General features: G+C 42.0%; 1 protein-coding gene across 1 annotated transcript in view; it reads left to right on the top strand.

Moving 5' to 3' along the window:
- CENPC (centromere protein C) overlaps positions 1-20,195 on the top strand; it is a 65,555-nt gene that overhangs the window by 34,296 nt on the left and 11,064 nt on the right. Inside the window, exons 14-18 of the mRNA XM_065405105.1 lie at positions 5,627-5,713; positions 7,369-7,461; positions 7,840-7,994; positions 8,645-8,735; positions 12,066-12,138. Coding sequence (XP_065261177.1) covers positions 5,627-5,713; positions 7,369-7,461; positions 7,840-7,994; positions 8,645-8,735; positions 12,066-12,138 — 499 coding nt within the window. The remainder of the gene's footprint in view (positions 1-5,626; positions 5,714-7,368; positions 7,462-7,839; positions 7,995-8,644; positions 8,736-12,065; positions 12,139-20,195) is intronic.

Here is a 20,195-nt window from a genome sequence, read left to right as displayed (position 1 = left end):
ATTTGTCCATGTTTCCACTTTTTGTAGCTTTCCTTTTTGATTTTTCAGGTCATTAAAGAGCTCCTGATGCAGCTGCATATTAGCCTCTTGCTATTCTTATATTTCCTTCACATCAGGACAGTTTGCTGTTGGACCTTTAATATTGTCTCTTTGAGAAACTGCAAGCAATCCTGAACAAATTTTTCTCTAAAATTTTCTTCCCCTGGGACCTTGCCCCTACCAGTTCTGAGTTTGTAAAAGTCTGCTTTTTTGAAGTCCATTGTCCTTATTCTGCTGCTCTCTCTCCTTTCTTTCCTTAGAATCATGAAATCTATTGATCATTTCATGATTGCTTTCACCCATGTTGCTTTCTATCATCAGATTTACAACCAATTAATCCCTGTTAGAATCAACTCTAAAATGACTGCTCCCTGATTATCTCCTTCACCTTCTGAAAAAAGTTGTCCCCGGTACATTCCAAGAATTTATTAGAGATTTTTTTGTCCAAACCTTCCGTTTGTCTATCTTTCTGGTAATGTGATGTGAAGCTCAGAGCTGAAGGTAAGGTTCCTGATATAAAAAGGTATAAAATATTACCTTATTTTTAGCAGTGTATGATAAAATACCTTTGTACGTGCTGGCCAAAATTGCACTGACCTTTTTGTATGAAGTTGCAAACTCACGTCAAAAGAAAGTTTTTCACCATCGGTGCTGGCCAGATTTCTTTTATGCATTGGATGTGTGTTATTTTGCCCTCTATCATGCTTTGTTTACCAGCTTTTAGCCTTTTTTTATACATGTGAATTAATCAGAACGAAGTATATTTTAAGCTAGAATTAGAAAAATGGTTAACAACATCTAAATATTACATCTCTTTGGTTCCTCTTGTCCAGTAATTTTTAGATATATATAGATAGATAAATTAAAGCAATCTTTGCAGTTACTAATTGCAAGAAAATTAACATTAACACAGTATTTATGGTGTTCCCTACATTAAGTACAGGGAATACTCAGAATCCTGCAGTAACATTAATTAGGCAAAAGTTAAATTAAAAACTTCAAAATTTTTAACTTTTACCTAATTCATGCCTAGAGCTCCTGGCTTTCCTTTTCTTGTAAAGTATTGTGAACCTTCCAGTTTGCCTTGAATGCAAAAAGATCCACTTCAGAATTCCGAAATTTTTGATGATCAATTCGAAGGACTTGCAGTGAAGACAACTCTACCTGATCAATTTTCTTTCTGTTCAGACAGCTGACCTTCCTATTGGTGGTGCCCTTGATATGCAAGGCCCTGTTAGACAGTAGATGGGTTTCCGCCCATTGAATTAATGATGCAACTTCCTCTTGTAAATCCATTGACCTCGTACTCCCCTCTTGGTTGTGTCGTTATCAGAATATGACCATTTGGCAACACTGGGGCCAGTTGTCAAAGAGCATACTTAATGCTCTCAGCTGTAGAAAATTTGTTTTTTTGTTTCAAGGCACTATCACTATGCAGGATACATTCATCCCTAGAAGTTCAGGAGGGTGCCTACTGACCTCCTCAGGAGGGTAATTGCTGATCTGATCTTGTTCCTCTTTCAACTGACTGAAAGATTTTGTGTACCTCTCTCTTTATCGACACTCCAAGATACGACTTTTTTTTAAATTTACTATAAATCTGTGCTGTTGCAACATTTGGATTGTTGACTCAGTTGCTTGAGTGGACCCCTCCTTGGACGGGCTCTGATGAGAATGTCGTCCAGGAAGCGGTAAACCTATATCCCTTTCTGTCTGAGAAAAGCCATAGAACAACAAGGACTTTCGTGAACACTCAAAGCACGGGTGACCGTCTGAAAGGCAGTGCTTTGTATTGAAAGTGATGGGTCCCTTGAGTGAAGTGCAGAAATCTCCTGTGTGTTTAGTGAATTGGTACATGAAAATAGGTTTCTTTCAATTTGATTGACACAAGATAGTCCCCCTGGCGGATTGCACCACTATGGACTTCAAGGTCTGCATTTTGTATGTGTTTCTCCTTATGAACTTGTTCAGGTGGTTTAAGTCCAACACTACTCAGTCCTCCCTGGATCTCTTGGATACCAGAAACAAGATTAAATAGTGACTGGAACAATCTCTGATTTGCAAAAGACGATCTGTGGTCTTCAACATATTTATCTTTTTTTGTGGATTTGAGGCTACTGGAGAAGGAAGGAAATGGATCATTCAGGATCTTTGAGAATTCTATGATGTACTCTTCTCGAACCACATCCAGGACCCATCTGTCTGATGTGCCGAGAGGCCATTGGTCCTTGAATTTTAATAGTCTCCCCCCAAGGTGTTGCTTGTCCAAACTCTCCTGACCATATTCAGGCATTGTTTCTGGTGTCTTCAGTTTCATTGCGGTAAGACTGGTCTCTTCACTGTCTGGGCTTAGACTGGTTCCATTTGCTTTGCTGTAGTCCTAAAGGACAATCTCACGGACTTTGCCAGTGTTTCCCCCTTGGCCTTAATTACTTTTTCCAAATAGAGATGAAGAGAAATGTGTGATTCAGGGTTTGAACTGGTTGGAAAATACTTTTTTGTAATTTCTGTACCAATCCGCTCTTCTTCTCCTTAGAATCTTTTCTAATGGGCTCATCTGATGGAATACCCAAGCATCTAATCACCTTTCGTAACATTGTCTCAAATGATTCAGGTGGAAAAAAGATTGTTGTGCTTTTGCTTCGTTGATTCAGACTGAGATTGAGAATTCACCTTCCTTCTGTGACGATCCTAACTTTCCTTTCTTGGACTTAGATTGAACAGATTTCCTAACCTTCTTTTTTATTTTGTGATGACAATGAAGAAGAGGATGAAAATGAATTAAATGATGATGAAGCTGAAGAACCACCAGAGACACAATTCTATTCCTTTTATTATGCTTTTTCTTTCTCTGTGTGAAAATGTTCTGAGCAGAGCCTTTAGCTCTGGTGCCCCCTGGTGATGAGTCAGAGGAATTGCTGCTATCCCAGGAGAACAGACCAGTTTTCTCCGAAGAGTATGTCTACACATAAGTATATGTCCAGGCTTGAGCCCAGGCTTGAGCCCAGGCTCAAATCAAACCCCCGTAGTATCCACACACCAGTTGTGTTAAGCTAGGGCTTGGACCCAGGGTTCCAGGACCCTGAAGGACTGGAAGGTCCAAGCTTGTGTTAAGCTGGGACCTAGGGTCCGAGCCCTATTGCTTTCCTGTGGGCACAAAGCTCTGGCTTGGCTTGGGTCCCGGAAGACCTCCGGATGTATCCCAGAGTTCCCAGCAGCAGCTGCCTGGTCAAGTGTGCTCCCCCTTCCTGCTCTGGCTCATCTTCACTGCTGCATGGAGCTTGCCCAGAACAGGGAGCAAAGCTAACCGCTGGGAGGCAGCTCCGGGATGTTGGGAATCATCCCTCCCCTGGTCATGCTGAGCTGGGAGCCCTGCCACTCCCTCTCCCTGCAGGGCAGCTGTTTGGTTCTTGCTCCGCTCTCTGGCCCTTGCTCCTGGCCCCCCCGCCCTCCCTGGGACTGCATGTGCAGGGGCGCCCAGGCTGCATGCACTGTCAGGGCGGCGAGTGGGAGCCAGCCTCAAAACTTCCCTGCAGTCTCCAGGGAATCCTTTAGCCCTGCCTCCTGGAGCGTGGTTGGGGCAGGGATAAGGGATCCCAGGGGGTGCTGGAGCACACTGCACCGCAAACCCTGGGGATACACTTCACTGCTCCGCAGCCGGCAGCAGTCAGGCTGGGATGCGTGTGTGTTTTTCCTCTGAAACCTACATGTTATGTCAAACTTCAAAACAGGCAAAAATAAATAAAAAACCAACCAACCAAAAACACCTTCGCTGAACCTCCCATTTTAAGAATTAAGAATCGCAAAGTTTAATTTTAATAGTTTGATAGCCCTGGAGACTGATATCCCAATTATCTTCAGAACAGCTGCACATGGGCATTTTCCTGCCAACGTGACCCAGCCTAGAGATGGAGAGCCTAGTTCTCAGGTTAGATGGTACTTCAATATAAGGCCTTCTCAAACTGCAGTCATTCTACTGAGACAGCCACAAAAGGAGCTGCGTATGCCGTTTATGTACCCAGGTGTTCCTTATGGGCACCTGAGTCCCACTAATAACACTGCCATGGTTAGGAAACAGGGTGGGCAGTAGAGTTTTCCCACAGTGCACCACATTCTTAGGGCTAGAGTGTTGACATGGGGTGGAGGCGCTAAGCATTTCGGGATGTTTACTTTGACTCGGGTCTGTACACCGCAGTGTGGACGCCAGATCCCTAGGTTCAAGCGCAGGTTAGAAAGTCCTCAACCTAGGATTAAAATGCAATGTAGACGCTCAAGCCCAAGGTTCTCTGACACGGGTCAGCTGACTTGAGTCCAACTAACCCTAGACATACCCTAAGTGTCTGAGGTAATTTCTTGAATCCTTTTTAAAATTTTACTCCTTTGGGGAGGTGGGATTCGGAACCTGAGTCAGATGAGTACTGTGAACCTGTTCCGCTAACAGGCATCGCTTTATGTTTGCCCCTTTAAGAGTGGGTAAAAGGTCTGTAAGGGGACAGTGGAGCTGCTGATTGAGGCTCACAAGATGGCAGGCATGTTTCGTGCCAAATCTAAGAGCTCCCTAGCCAAAGAGGGTGTTTGTTTCTTTTGGGTTGGGGAGGAGATTCCTTTCTCCTCTCCTCTGTGCAGAATTCCTGACTTCCCCTGAGGTTGCAGGAAGGAGACCAAATTGTCCGATGATGGAAGTGATGGGGGATGATGAAACCTGCGCTGTGATGGGGTGCATGTCTGAACCAGTCTGCTCCTGGCTCTGTCTGTGGCAGATTCCGCTGGTCCTGCTTATGGTTTCCCAGGGCCACTACCCTTTGATGAAACCCCCTTTGGTGGCTGAGGGCTCTGATCATTTTCTTGTCATTTTTCAATACATTTGCAGCCCAGCTGTCAGACTCCCCACTGATAGGGTGTTCCTGGGGAACTGGCTCCTGGGTCAGAGTAAGGCGGCCAAAGCAAAGCCTTTCCAACCCAGCAGATGAGGAAGCTGGAGGGCACATGAGACCTAAACCTCTCCTCCTGCTCCATGCGGCCGGGATACAGAGCAGGAGGAATGCAGCATTGGGTTCCTGTTTGGACCTTTCTTCACCATCCCCTGAGCCTGTTACCTGGGCAGGCAGGGGGCTGGGTGGGTTGGCGGGCGGGCGGGCACTGTGGAAATCCCAGGCAGGAGACTGCCTCTTCAGGATTTTTGATTCTCTCACAGCAGGTACTGAATTCCACTGCCCTGCAAGTAGTTACAGGAGGCAGAGCAAAACTCAGTAGGTCTCTGGAAGGTGGGGGCTAGTTCCCAGCAGTAGTCCAATCAGCTTTGATTCTGCCCACAGCTATAGACCCACACTGGGGATCTGTGGATCTAGCCTTGAGAGAGAATCTGAGTTTTTGGATTGTATTCCCAAATGTGTCTGAGTTGCTTCACAAAGGTGGTGATTTAAAAAACAAACAAACAAACAAAAAAAGTTAACCAAAAAAGCAATGTGTCCAAACAGAGCAAATTCTGAACTGCACTGTTTTAAAAAAAAAGAATAAGCTTTTTCATAAAACTAATTTTTAAAATGCCTACTATGCAGTAATGTTTGTTACCTTTATTTTGTTTCAGGAGGGTTTGTGGTAGGTGGAATAGTGTCTCCTGAAAAGGATCCATGCAAGAAGGCTAGCGTAAAGAGAAAACATACGCCAAAAACAAGTATAAACTTCCTTGAAACTTATTTTGCTTTTTTATTTCAATAGCAGTATGGAGTGATGGTTCAGATTATGCACAGTGCTAGCTCTTCACACCCCTCAGTAATCCTTTGGGTGGAAATTTTGTAAGACGTTTAATTAATGTTAAGAACATAAGAATGGCCCTACTGGGTCAGACAAAAGGTCCATCTAGCCCAGTATCCTGTCTTCCAATATTAATATGAATTAAAACTAACATGTTAGTGTGGACAGGGACATTGGGCTTTAAAATATTGGTTATGGCTTCCCTCTAAAGGGGGTGGTAATTTTCCAGTTTAATAAGCCAGTCATCCTCAGAGGCACTCCTTCATGAACTCTGTGTGAAAACATCACTGGGTTTTTTGCTGATGCAGACTAAATCCCTTAAATGAAAAAAAAAAAAAAAAACTGAGAAATTTTCTAACATGAATCCCTAAATTCTACTGAAACCAAGAGAACTATGTTGAAATGTCTATCTGATTGCATCTGTCACTGCTATAGCATACAGAGGCCTGCAGTTTGAAGAGGGTCAAGTCAAAACTTATCTATCTGAGGCCGAGTGGCTTTGTTTCTAGCCTTAGATTTGTCCTTGTGTAGGAGATCTGCAAAGCTGCCACGTGGTATTCTCTATGTATTTATGAAGCAATATAGGTTGCATTTGACATCAAGAAAGAAATCCAGGTTCTGACTACTTGTAGGAATTACTCCCCAGTTATAGGGTGCCCAAACTGTCCTGCCTCTTAGTTTGTGTGAGATTTGGGATACCTTACTTTGGATTGGTTACCTTCACTCGTCCTGAAGATTTTTCCTTAGAGGAGTCTTAATTTTCTGTACTTTGCAAGAAGAAGTTACACTGACTTCCTGACATTTGGCTGGGAGATTTACCTTTTATTTTAGAAATATCCCTTGAGATTTTAATCTCCAAGTGAAGATCCTGTAATCTTGTAAAGAAAAGGAAAACCTTCACTTGTAATAATTTTTCTTTGAAGGTTTCATCTTTGAGCATTCCCACTCACTCAGTCACCTCCATCAGAATTTGGTAGGGGAAAGGCTTTTTTGGGACTTCATAAAATGTTAAGTGGCTTCAGGAACTCCATTGTCTTTAAAGCAGCAAATGAACTTTAGAAGGTAGATGGTCTTGGAGATGTATTGTTGTTACTGTTGTGACAGGAGCAGTTACCACTGTTCTAGGGAGTCCCTGCCTGTCTTGCATAAGAGAGTGACTCCACTGAGAAATTATAGCTTCAAAAATTTCGTATTACAAGTAATTCCCATTTATTAAGGGAGTAGTCTTTCAACCTGTTTGAATATTTAAAATCTGAGGAATTATTTAAATCCTTAACTATGCATTTGAATTCTAAAATACACCTCTACCCCGATATAACGCTGTCCTCGGGAGCCAAAAAATCTTACCGCGTTATAGGTGAAACCGCGTTATATCGAACTTGCTTTGATCCGCCGGAGTGCGTAGCCCCGCCCCCCGGAGCACTGCTTTACCGCGTTATATCCAAATTCGTGTTATATCGGGTCGCGTTATATCGGGGTAGAGGTTTATTTGAGAAATGATGGTGACATAACATCATCTCAGGTTGGTTTAAAAATGTACAATGATTAGGTTTTTTTTACACTTTTCTTTTGCAGGGCGTCATGTTGAATATTTGAATGTCTCCCTAGCAGATACTTCTAAGCCAACTGCTGTATGGGACCCAACAATTAATGAAGAGGTTTTGCTAGGTAAGTTGCTGAAGTGACATGACCGGGTTCTGAGGAGTTCTGTTACAAGATTGCAGAATTTGGTCCTCCTTTGGGGTCATACAGGGAAGTATGCTGATCAGGGCTTCCTCTGCACACACAAACTCTTGAAGTGCTGAGATATCCCTCTTCCTTCCTCATGCAGAAAGTCAGGGGAGCCAGAGAAGGGGAAAAAGGTAGGGAGATAGTATACTACTCTAGAATTTTTCAGTCTGCTGAACCTGGAATCTTACAACAAAGTACTATGCTGAGTACTCAGTATGATTAAGAAATTGGAGGATGTGCTGTGCTAATGACAAAAATATTTAATATACATGTGGATATTATTGTTCAGCTTCTGGCAATTTTGTTTTTCTGTAGAGTGTGTCAACACTGGACGTAATCATTCTTGTTTCTTTAATGATGAGTCAGTGGAAATATATAAAAACCTGAATACATCAGTTTTTGCTGCTGGTAAATTGATCTTGAAACCGCTTAAAGAAAAGGGGCACCAATTTGTTTACACAGATAATATAGTGAGTACATCTGTTTCCTTATATATTCTTGTATAGCAAAATACCATGTACTGAAAGGCTTTGATACTTTAAAGACCTATTTAGTATTGTTAGAAGTACTTTACTACTTGAAGTTAATGCTGTATTTGTAACTTTTATTACATGTTTTCTTAAAAAGGAATACATGCAGAAAACACGTTAATGAAACATTTAAATTGTAGAATCAAGCACTGAAAAATAAGGGAAATTCACTAAGTTAAATTTTGCTCTACAAAAGTAGAAACCACCTGGCACACGTTAGCCTTCCTGTGTTCTTCATTATATGGTAAATATCCATATATTGTTAATAAGTACCATAAAATGTAGGCAACAATGTAAAAGTCTTAATATAGAAGAAAACTTTACATTTCAAATACCTGTCTTTATTAAATGCTTGATTTCACAACCATAATTTGCAGTGGGGTGGGGGGAGTGATGAGATGAGATAGGGTCTTATTGTTTTTTGAGAGTTTTTTGGGGTTTTAATTTGTATTTGTACAAAAAGCTTTAGTGTATATGAGAGGTGAAAGTTCCAGCATAAGGGATTTTTTTCTTCGATAGCACTATGATCATTTTGCAAAGAAAATATCTCACTAATGATAGAATATTTGCTTTTGATTTAATTTCTGAAGGCTTTCCATGTTATCCGTGGCAAGATTATTTTTACCCTTCATAAGACATCCTACTATCTGACTACAGGAGATTTTTTCTATGTTCCAGAAGGTAAGTACATTTTAAAAACAATTTGTTGCAAAGGGACCAGCTGAAGGGAGAGTATAAGTGGTGGAAACTAAGCTGAAGGGGGGTTAGGAGAAAGTTAGGGAATAATTGGACAACCTTTGCTGAATTTGGGGATAAGAACCTCATTAAGAGGTGAATGAGTCCCAAAGGCAGAGAGAAGTTAATGGTCCATTGTGTGTAAGCAGTAACACAAAACAGTGTATGTTTATGTTGGTTATCTTCATGCTTCAAGATCACCATGAAGCCAAAAGCTATGACCTTGTCTTCAATCACTCAAGAAGGGCTAGTACAAGGTGTAGCAGTACTACCTGAAGTGTTAACGCTTTCAGAAAAGGTTTTGGGAAATCCCTACTATGTTAGCCCAAATAATGGCTATTATATCTTGCTACCAGCAGAAGGCAGGAAAAAGGAAATAGTGAGGTCATCTCCAACCTGTGAAAATTACTAGACTGCCAGACACTGTTCAGTTCTTTGATCTTTTCTAGTCAGCTAAACCAACTTGCTTATTTTGGGATTGGTCTTCAGTTGAGTTTTACCGGTATAACTTTATGGTTGATTAGGGATATGATATATATTTTACTGAAAGCTATACCGGTGAAGCCTTATTGTGGATTCAGTTATACCAGCATAAAGGTGACTTAAACCTGTATAGTTATTCCCCTTCCTGTACAGGAATGGCTAAACCAGTATAAAACACATTTATGCTGACATAACTGCATCCCCACTAGGTGGATTGTACAGGTATAATTAAAGCGGTGCGGCTTTCCACTGTAGGCAAGGTTATTTGGCTTTCAGTGTAATTAGTTTGCAGCTCTGTCTTTTAGCAGGATTTCCTGTCTTTAGGTTAGTAGTCCCAAGCAAAGGGTCAAAGACTTTTCAGGGGCTGGAGATGACATGGTTAGGATGGCTCCTGTCCTCTCTATTGCTATGGGCAATGCGTCTTTAAAGGTATGTACTGAAACCCTGCAGGATTTAGTCTAGATTGCACCTGCCAGAACACCTGTCCCTACAAATACTATTAGATACATTTTTAATAAATGCAAGCATCTAAAGCCCCTGGTGAATTCACCATATAATCTTACTACTGGCCCTCTATTGGCTATAGGTACCATGGATGCTAATTTCTCATGCAGCTGTCTATCTACCCAATAACTACAGACATCTGACTGTCAAGGACTTACATGTTCTGTGTGAAAAATATGGTAAACTACCGAAGCCAACTCCCCTTTGACTATTTTTTCCATGGTTCAGACAGGCACAATTATTTTTACCACCATGTTTAAATATGAGCTTTGTCTAAACTTAGCGCTTCCACCAGTATTCCCATCAAAAGAGTTTGCCCCCTTTAGGAATTATAGGTCTGAAAAGTCCTAATGTGTGGACAAGGTCAGTGAGTTAAACATACTAAATGTCTTGAGGCTTAAAGTCGCATTTTTCAGGAACATAACTACAATGTTAAGTGAGGAGTTACTGTACTCTGGTCTCAGAATCCCCATGTGGATGTAAGATCACTAGATGGAGCTAGAACCAACAATTACTACTATTATGAGTGTTAGCGAGCAAATCTGGATCTAGTGAATGCTGGCTCTTCAGGTACCCAGAGTTGACTTTCAAAGCCTCCTTTAAAAAAGAAAAGCAGCAGGCACTGCTCCCCCTCATTACAGGCATAAAGGGTAAAGCCTACTTAGCCACTCCCTTAGGGGCATCTTCTCCCCGATACTTTTCAGGCTGCAGCTGCGCTGATCCATTGGACGTTTGTGCATCACACAACACATTATTTACAGTCTAACCTCTTTTCACATTCAGCCGCAGCCCTACTGCAGTGGTGCAGCCTGGCAAATGCATGTCTGCAGTCTCCCAGGAGTAGAGTGATAGTTACACCTTGAGCCCTTGAAGTATTCCATTTATCTGCACCTGAATACTGTTCCTAGCTATAACATCTGCAAGGAAGACAGCAAGTTACCAACTTCGGCTGATTATTTATTGCATTAAGTTGGTCTTGCATCTGCACACTAATGTTCTGTTTAAAATTGTCATAAAATTCCACTTGAATCAGTTTGACACCTCTGGTTTGGTTTCTGAAACCACATAATTTACCTGTTGAGGCTAGGTTATACAAGTTGGATGTTAAGAGGGACAAACTTTTTGTTAATTACCCAGTTTTTCCTTCAAAGATAAAGTTAAAATGGAATCTATTCCATATTAGAGTTTGCTGTAAATGGATCAGACAGTATTCAAGCTTATGACTTTAATAAGTGATGATTCTGAAGTAGACAGTCAATTTCACTAGGCTGAAGGCAGCTTTTATGGGCCTTACGTAATATTGTGATGGGATCCCTGGGGTACGACCTGGAACTGGGCTTTCACTGTGTCCCCTTAATTCTCCAGCTTGCGCTGTCTCTCACAATGCTTTGCTAGTGATCAGCAGCAAACCCCTCCAGGTGCTGTCATCATTCAGTACAACAGCAAGTTGTACTCCCAAGTACAAGCATGTTGTACTCCCACGCGCCCCTCTCCCCTTCAAGAGGTTGTTACTTCTTAATGTCTCAAGAATAAGGATCTGCAGTGACAATTTCTGAAGGGAAAAAATTGGCCACTTACCCGTGACTGGTAAGATCTCTGTGTATGGCCTCTACAGATCCATACTTAACTTCCATCCTTCTCCACTTCCTTAGGGTCCATCTCCTGGTATTCTGAATATAAATGGAAAGGCATTGAAGGTGGTAGGGGCTGTAGATCTCTGTGTAACCTCTCATCAAAAGCCTTACTCTACAAGAAGTATCTGCTCACTCACCACCTTTTAAATGGCTCTAAGTTTGTGGTGCTGTGAGCATACAAATCGCTAGTGAGGATCTCATTATTCTTGAGAACTCCAGTTACGAGTTTGAACCCCTTGAGGGGATAGCCTTGATTTTTATTTTTTTTCTTGGTATGAAAATCACAGCTTTGATTAAAGTTTTCTTATAGCTGTTGAGGGCGAATGGCCCAATCTTACGCATTCCCTTCAAGACACTCCTCAGTACACATCCTCTTAAAGTGAGTCTAACTCTATATCAAAGTAAACAATTCTAGGTGGCAGTTTCTTTCCTCCCAACTATTAATAAATTTTAAATTCACATTGAGACTTTGGGGGCTTGCCCATTACTGTTCTTCGGAATTATGGATGAAATCCTGTTTAAGTTGCTGACCTACCCTAACTGCCAAAGAGTTCAAAATGTCTATAGGAAAAGTGTTCAAAGTTAAGTGTTGCTACAGCAACTTGGTCCTAATGCTATAAAACATTCTGATGACTTTTTATTCTTTTACTCTTAGGAAATGGATACAACATACGTAATCTCCTGAATGAGGAAAGTATTCTTCTTTTCACACAGCTGAAAGGAGAAAGGTGGGGAAAATAACTTTGTACATAAAGGTTTCACCCAAAATACATTTAAAGTTTGTATGCAGTGTGGTTTTCTATTATCCAATTACTCTTGAATATAAAAAGGCCTTTTATGTCCATCTCAACATTCTATTTCTTAAAAAATTGCATTTTTAAATGTTATAGCTGTGCATATATATAAAGCAATTTTTCCACTACCAAAAAATAGGATACCTGAGCTCCTATGGAATTAAGAAAATTAAGACACTTAAAGGGTCGCTTGTACTAATTAACTCTGATCTCCTGTGTGTATACAGTATAAAGACTTGATTGTGTAACAGACAGGTAGAGGTATTAATTTAAAAAAAATCATATCTTAATAAATGAACTATAGTGTATGGTTGAAAGCTTATACCACCTTGTCCTGTGCCCTCTCCTCAAGTCCTATATGGTGGCTGTTAGTAGAGGTTGCAGACAATTTTGAGATTTTCACATGCCCTTTTCAAATGCAAAATGCCTCACTTTGAGAAACTAGACCAATGGAAAGTTGGTATTTGGGTAAGTTTTGGGCAGTATTTTTTTATGGTAGATTTTCTATATTGTTTGTCACTGAGATACCTCAGGCCTCTTTTTATCCTTGTGTCATTGATAATAGCAATCACAATTGTCTGTCCAGCTTTGATGTCACTGCACTGTAATGTATCTCAGGGGACAAGACGTTAGCAGAGATAAAAGTTGGCAGCTCTGGCTATCTCTGAATGCCTCTTTGTAACAACTATATTTTCTCCTGGCAGTTCAGTGCTTTCATCTTTTTTTGAAAAAGGAAGATGAGATCTAGGTAATCTCTCTTGACACATCCTATGTTGCTTGACAAATTACCTCTCATTGAAATTAATGAACCTTCACCTCATTGGTAACCCATTCCCCCAATTCAGTAACAATCTGACTGAATGCTGGACCATTTCCAAGTTGTCTTTTGTATACATTGGAATACAGATTTTCATTTTAATCATTTAGAAGTCTGATCACACTGCATGCTGAGTCTTCATGTCCTTATCAATTTATTGTTTAATGCCTAACAAATATAGTTTCAGAGAGTCCTGTGGCACCTTTAAGACTAACAGATGTATTGGAGCATAAGCTTTCATGGGTGAATGCCCACTTCGTCGGATGCATGTATAGTTTCATTTGTCAAGTTTTAACAGAATTGATGGTCATAACTGAAAATAAAATACAGCTTTTACATTATTTTTTTACAGATGAAAATATGAATGTTTAAGTTGACCATCCAAAAGGTTTATTATAATGTTTGAGGGCCTGTTAAAATCCCTTGTCTGCAATCCCACCTAACATTGAAAGTTGAAATGGTCAGAGAGAGAGTACTATTCTCCTCAGGTGTCCGTGGCCAGTGATCCCAGGAGGCTTCACCAAACTTGTTGACTTTCAAGCCAAGAATTTTATTTAATTTTATTTAATGGGTTAGGGTTAACATTCTAAACCAGGAAAATGCTGAGATGTAAGATCTCAAATTTGCTTATCAACATTAGGGACAGTTGTTTTTTGACAAAACAGATATGTAAATGGGATCAAAGGGAGTCATTGAATTGCTAGGCACACTCCTTTGTATACTTATCAGCTTGCCATGGTTTAAATAAGACATTTTAATTGTCTAGGTACATATTTAGAGCATTTCTGTATAAATTTGATCTATTTGGCATTAGGACTGCTTCACTATCAATAAGCAGTTTAATTATCTTCATAAAATGTTTGTTAGTGCATTGTTAAAATGACAAACCAAAGACAATAGGAAAGCATTTTCATTGCAATTAGGCCAATTATCGCACTCAGAATATATTTATAACTCAAATAAAAATATTACAGGCAGAGCTAGTGTTAATGCCGATAGTTGTTCTTCAAGTGTTTGCAGGTGTATGTTGGACTCAGGTGTGCACATGCTCAGTGTGTCATAGCTGGAGAACTTTGTGTAATACTACCTGTCGGGTTGGTGCACGTGCCCTGTGTCGCCTCAGGCCCCGTTCTGAGGCTATATAAAAGGGTGGCACTGCCCTTGCGCCCCCAGTTCCTTCTCACTACCCACAGCCTGAGTCGGAGATCCCTGTGCAGTTTACCTCATAGTTACTGCATCACAGTGAGTTTTCTCTGTGTTGTTTCTGAAGATTGTTAGTAGTACCCACTACTTAGTTTGTATTCATTTTAAGTAGTTCGTTTAGAAATCTGGTGATATGCCCTCACCAGGTTTAAGCACTGTCAGTAGTGTGGGGTGATCCCCACACACTGATCACACAGTGCTTGCTGTGTCTCGATGAGTGTCATAAACATAGAGCTAAGGGTAGCATAAAATCCCTTCTGAGTAGCTGTACTGAATTGCCTTACCTGTAAGGGGTTAATCAGTTCAGTTAATCTAATTGGCACCTGACCAGAAGGACCAATGGGGAAAGAAGATACTTTCAAATCTGGGGGTGAAAGGGGAGGAGGTTTTGTTTGCACTCTCTTTGTTTGTTCCCTCTCTGCGCAGAGAGAGGGACCAGGCAGGAAAAAACATCTCCTAAAAACATACCTGAAATGAGCATCTAAGATTACAAACATTGTAAGTAAGGCAAGGAAATGCGTTAAATTATCTTTTGTTTTAGCTTGTGAATTTTCCCTATGCTAAGAGAGTTTTATTCCTGTTTTTTGTAACTGTGAAGTTGAGTCCAGAGGGGAGTCCTCTGGGTTTTAAATCTTTTTATTACCCTGTAAAGCAGGGGTAGGCAACCTATGGCACGCGTGCCGAAGGCGGCATGCAAGCTGATTTTCAGTGGCACTCACACTGCCTGGGTCCTGGCCACCGGTCCGGGGGGCTCTGCATTTTAATTTAATTTTAAATTTAATTTTAAATGCTTCTTAAACATTTTAAAAACCTTGTTTACTTTACATACCACAATAGTTTAGTTATGTATTATAGACTTATAGAAAGAGACCTTCTAAAAATGTTAAAATGTATTACTGGCACGCAAAACCTTAAATTAGAGTGAATAAATGAAGACTCGGCACACCACTTCTGAAAGGTTGCCGACCCCTGCTGTAAAGTTACCTTCCATCCTGCTTTTGCAGGTGTGATTCTTTGACTTTTTCTTTATAATAAAGCTCTTCTTTTAAGAACCTGATTGATTTTCAGTGTCCTAAAAACCAAAGGGTTTGGTCTGTGCTCCCTTTGTTAACCTATTAGTTAGAATATTATTCTCAAGCCTCCCCAGGAAAGAGGGTGAAGGGGTTTGGGGGGATATTTTGGGGGGATAAGGCTCCAAGTGGCCCCTCCCTGAATTGTTGTTTAAATCACTTGGTGGGGGCAGCAATACCGTCCAAGGACAAGGAAAGGAATTTGTCCCTTGGGGAAGTTTTTAACCTAAGCTGGTGGAATATAAGCTTAGGGGGTCTTTCATGCGGGTCCCCACATCTGTACCCCAGAGTTCAGAGTGGGGAGGGAACCCTGTCAATGAGGGACACAACAGAAATGTGCAGTATCTGCTGGTCATTCAAGAGAATGCAAATTCATGGAGAACTGCATCACAAACAGCACCTCATGGAAAAGCCAGGAGACCTGCTTAAACACCGGGGCCTTTGACAGATCATCCGGCCCCTCACACTGCCTCAAAGGTGGCAGTGGTCTAGTATAGACCTCTAGACTTGGACTCTTCCCCTTGGAGAAGAATAGATTGTTCTGCTTCTTCTGGGCTTCTATGTAAGAGAACTGATAAGACTGACTGTGGACATTCCAGCTCAGAGACTTTCTCCTCTTCTAAAATGAGTGTGGACCATCACCGAGACTCTCTGAGCACCCAGGATAGATCAGGAGTGTCCATCTGCTCCATGGTGATGAGGCCAGAATACATTAATACTGTGCCATCAACTCGGGTACCATCTGTGGAACAGCTGTTGAGTCCGGTACCAATGAGCTTGGTTTCAGTTCTGGCATTGTCAGTACCAATGATGCCACAGGCTTATCAGGCAGCAACTGACTTATTGTGCCTTTCTGTCCCAGAGTCTCTTCTTGTTCATGGGTTTTCTGCTGTGGAGATGCACCCTGCGGTTCCTGGCCTGTCCAGATAGGCTGCCTTGCAGTGTAGACTTACTGGCACAATTGTCAGTACTGGCTAGGAAGCCTGCTGAAGAAAACCCAGCACTGTTGTTGGTACTGGCTTTTTCTTTGGCCTCAACATCAGCCTCCATCTTGGCTTCTGCAGTTTGAATATCAGGTTGTTCTCTGAACAGTGTAACAATGGTGTCCTATATCTTGGCACCGGGGCCAAAGCCCTTCTTGGTTCCGCCTCTCGATGTACCCTCGATCTCATGCGGTACTCATGGTACTGACTACTGTACTGACTCTGGTACTGATGCTGTTTTTTTCATGGGCTACAGACAGAGCAGGACACTTAGTGGCCCTTTCAGGTTTGGCCTCTCCATTCCCTATTGATTACCCGGAGGATCTTTTGCAGCAGGCTTTGGAGTCGTCCTCTACTTCTCCATCCCCTCCTAGGTGTCAGTTGCAGAAGTCTTCTAAAACCACCATCAGAGGAAGAGCATTGGTACTGAGACCGATTCTACAGCAGGCACAGAGAGTCATGGCCTGGTACATACTGGCTTCCTATGTCCTACTCATTTCCTCACTGGCCCCCTTGAAATCCTAGGGAAGCTCCCAGCTCTCCTGATCATCGGCACACTCTAGGGAGGGTCAGCAGACTATTCTGTTCCTTGAACCACCTGTTTTGGGGGCTCACATTGATATTGCCTCCACTGAGCCTTTGAGACAGCAAAGCAACCCATTACTACAGGAACAGGACTTGCCTCAGGAGGGTCCACTTGCACTTCCTCCATTGTCATCCTCCTCTATGAATGAGCCCACAATCCCAGATTCATTTTTCCTGGTTCTGGAAAACTTTAAGTCTTACCAGGACCTCCTAAGGAGGATGGCTGCAGTTTTGGGCATCCAACTGAGTTTGTCCAAGAGAATAGTCAGAACTTTTGGTCACGTGTCTCAGGGATGTTCCCACACTGGATATATGTAGGGCTGCTGCTTGGTCCTCTGTGCATAACTTTACTGAGCACTATGCCGTCACCTCTGCTTCAAGGTCCAATTCACTCTTTGGATGAGCAGTCACTATTCAAGTAGACTCCAAGCCCCTCCTTCTGGTGGTACTGCTTGTGACTCATCTGAGTGGAATACACATCTGTAACCACTCGAAGAAGAAAAAACAGTTACTTAGCTATATTATAACTTTTGTTCTCAGAGATGTGGGTGCAGGTGTGTATTACATGACCCACCCTCCGTCCCCTTTGCATTGGAGTCTTCAGTCATGTATTCCGGTGTGAAGGAATTGAGGGGTTCGTTGCGGTGCTGTCTTTACATAGCCTCAGGAGGGGCCATGAGGAGGTCCTGGGTGCATATGCTGCCCCAATAGATACTGCTACATAAAGTGCTCTGGCTCTGGCCTGGTGGGCATGCACACATCTGAGTGAATTCATGTCTGCACCCATGTCTTGAAGAATAACAGTTGCAATAGATAGGCAACTAGAAAAAAAGCAGTTCTAACACTTTTCATTAATAGACTTTCAGTCACTTTTGTAACTTTGCCAGTTTAACCATTTGAGCTGAAATTTTCCATGCTTGCTTTTTGCTTCAGATTGAATTCTCTTTCTGAAAATATTTTATCCATTTCTGAGAATGAAGTGAAGGGTTTCAGCACCTGCTTTTGGAGCAGGAGTTTGAATTTGACTGGGGGATGATTCAGAGAAATACCTTTTTCTGTCCTTGTGAAAGCCCACCCAGATTTGTCCAAATTATAAGCCTCTGAAAACCACCATTTGCCTATGCTCAGTAGAACTTTTTAGTGGCTTGTAGCTGAAACTCTGAACATTTTAATTGCACTGAACTTGCTCCAAGGCCTCGTTCCACTAACTGGTAAGGGAATCCCATGCTTTTCACAGCCCTTATTGAGTAAGATTTTGTGCACTTTCTTGAGGAGGCGAGCAATAACATTTTCTCCGTTGTGTGGATGGGATAACTGAAAAGTTGCACCAGGACACAACTGGCAGAGCTAGGAATAGATAGCCGCTCTCTAATGTGACAAACCCTACCCTTCCACTTTGCTATGCTGATTTTCAGAATGAATGTGACAAATCTGTCTTTCTAATCACTAAAACACACCCCCTTCCAAGCCAAAAATAGAACCCAGGAGTTTGGATTCCCACCTTTCCTCTACTACAGGGGTAGGCAGCCTATAGCACACGTGCCAAAGGTGGCACACGAGCTGATTTTCAGTGGCACTCACACTGCCCGGGTCCTGGCCACCGGTCCGGGGGGCTCTGCATTTTAATTTAATTTTAAATTAAGCTTCTTAAACATTTTAAAAACCTTATTTACTTTACATACAACAATAGTTGAGTTATATATTATAGACTTATAGAAAGAGACCTTCTAAAAACGTTAAAATGTATTACTGGCACGTGAAACCTTAAATTAGAGTGAATAAATGAAGACTCGTCACACCACTTCTGAAAGGTTGCCGACCCCTGCTCTACTATATAGCAACTAGTTGAGTAAGCCACTGTCTCCCTCTTGTGGTTGGTCCACAGAGAGAGTAACAGCCTACTATTGTTACCAGCTACTCCATTAGCTCAACTGATAAGTTCACGTTGTGGATCTAAAAGTCCTAGCTTTTTCAACCCTGTTGATGAGACAAGCAAAGGGCATGCTCTACCTTCCTTCTCTTCAGCCTTCACATCTCTGAAGTGTTCTAATATTAAGCATATGTTTTCCATTAACTTCATTTACACGTAATTAACCTAATCCTTGGAGTTTACAGGTTTCAGAAACTTGTAGTAGAAAGTTAACATATCTATCGCATCTTATTAATCATTTAGCCAAGCTATACATTTGTTTAAAAACATTTCATTCTTATGAAAGGTGTTGTAATGCTGTCCCTGAGTGATTTCTGTAGAAGCAGCAGCCTTCAGGTTTGACTGGGAGGTTCTAGTGACTTGAAGGATTGGCTGTGCTTTACAGTTTACTTCTAGAGGCCTCCTTTTTTAGATCCATGTCAGCCAGGCGTTAAACTGGAAAAGGATGTCATATTCTTCTGAGCTGTTCCCACCTGTGGTGCTGTAATGAGATGCCTCTGCTGGACTTCATGGACTCTCAAGCCTTGCTCCCTTAATAGGGATACCATTTGCAGTAGACTGTTCATATAGTCATGAAGCGATCATCCTTCCCCTTTCTTGCGGGCCTCAATCAGTAGTGAAATGGTTAAGTATTGACCTTGTAAATCGTTTCAGTGGTGTTGTCATTGAGATGGTAGGAGTAGTTCATGCTTCTCAGAGCTAGCATTTCAGGCTGTCTGCTGACTTGGACAGACACAACTGCATTGGTGTCACAGGGCGAGCTGGCCCTTTGAGTGTTGGGGCTCAGCTGCACCTGTGCCACACTTGACTTGCCTCCCCATGTGGCAGAAAAGAGCGAAGTCATGTCACAGGTGGGTCATGTGACTAAACCAGGCCTGCTTGGGATGGGGACTGAGAACAGCCTGTGGGAGAGCCAGGCAGGGAAGAATTCCAGGGAGAACATCCATGGGGGAGTCAGTGCTCTATAAAGGAGTGGGAGAGCAGCCAATAAGTCTGAGGGAGCATAGGAAGAGGCCCTGGGAAGGAGAAATGGGGCAGGCTGAGGCAAGGGGTGAAGAATGGGTGGACAGAGAGACGGAGCAGAGCCCCTGAGGGGCTAGAGCTGAACCCAGTGAAAGAGCGGTGTTGAAAGCAAAGACAGATGCTTAGGAAGGAAGAGATGTGCCTGGTTTAGGACTGGAGCAGAGACTCGCTTTGACACAGCAGAAGGCATGGTAAGGGAACAGCCTGCATTTAAAGTACAGCTACCGTTCGTAAATTAGAATAGTTCAGCAGCCTTACTAAAAACCAGACTTTAGCCACAAAAGTCAGTCTCTGTTTTTAAAGTAAAATAAATCTCTCCTCCCCTATACTGACGCCCATCAGCGTAGTTGGAGCACCTCCAAAGACTACAAATGACATGT

The sequence above is a fragment of the Emys orbicularis genome, chromosome 5, assembly GCF_028017835.1.
Source record: "Emys orbicularis isolate rEmyOrb1 chromosome 5, rEmyOrb1.hap1, whole genome shotgun sequence".
Classification (NCBI taxonomy): Eukaryota; Metazoa; Chordata; order Testudines; family Emydidae; genus Emys; species Emys orbicularis.
This window is presented reverse-complemented; position numbering and strand designations above follow the sequence as displayed.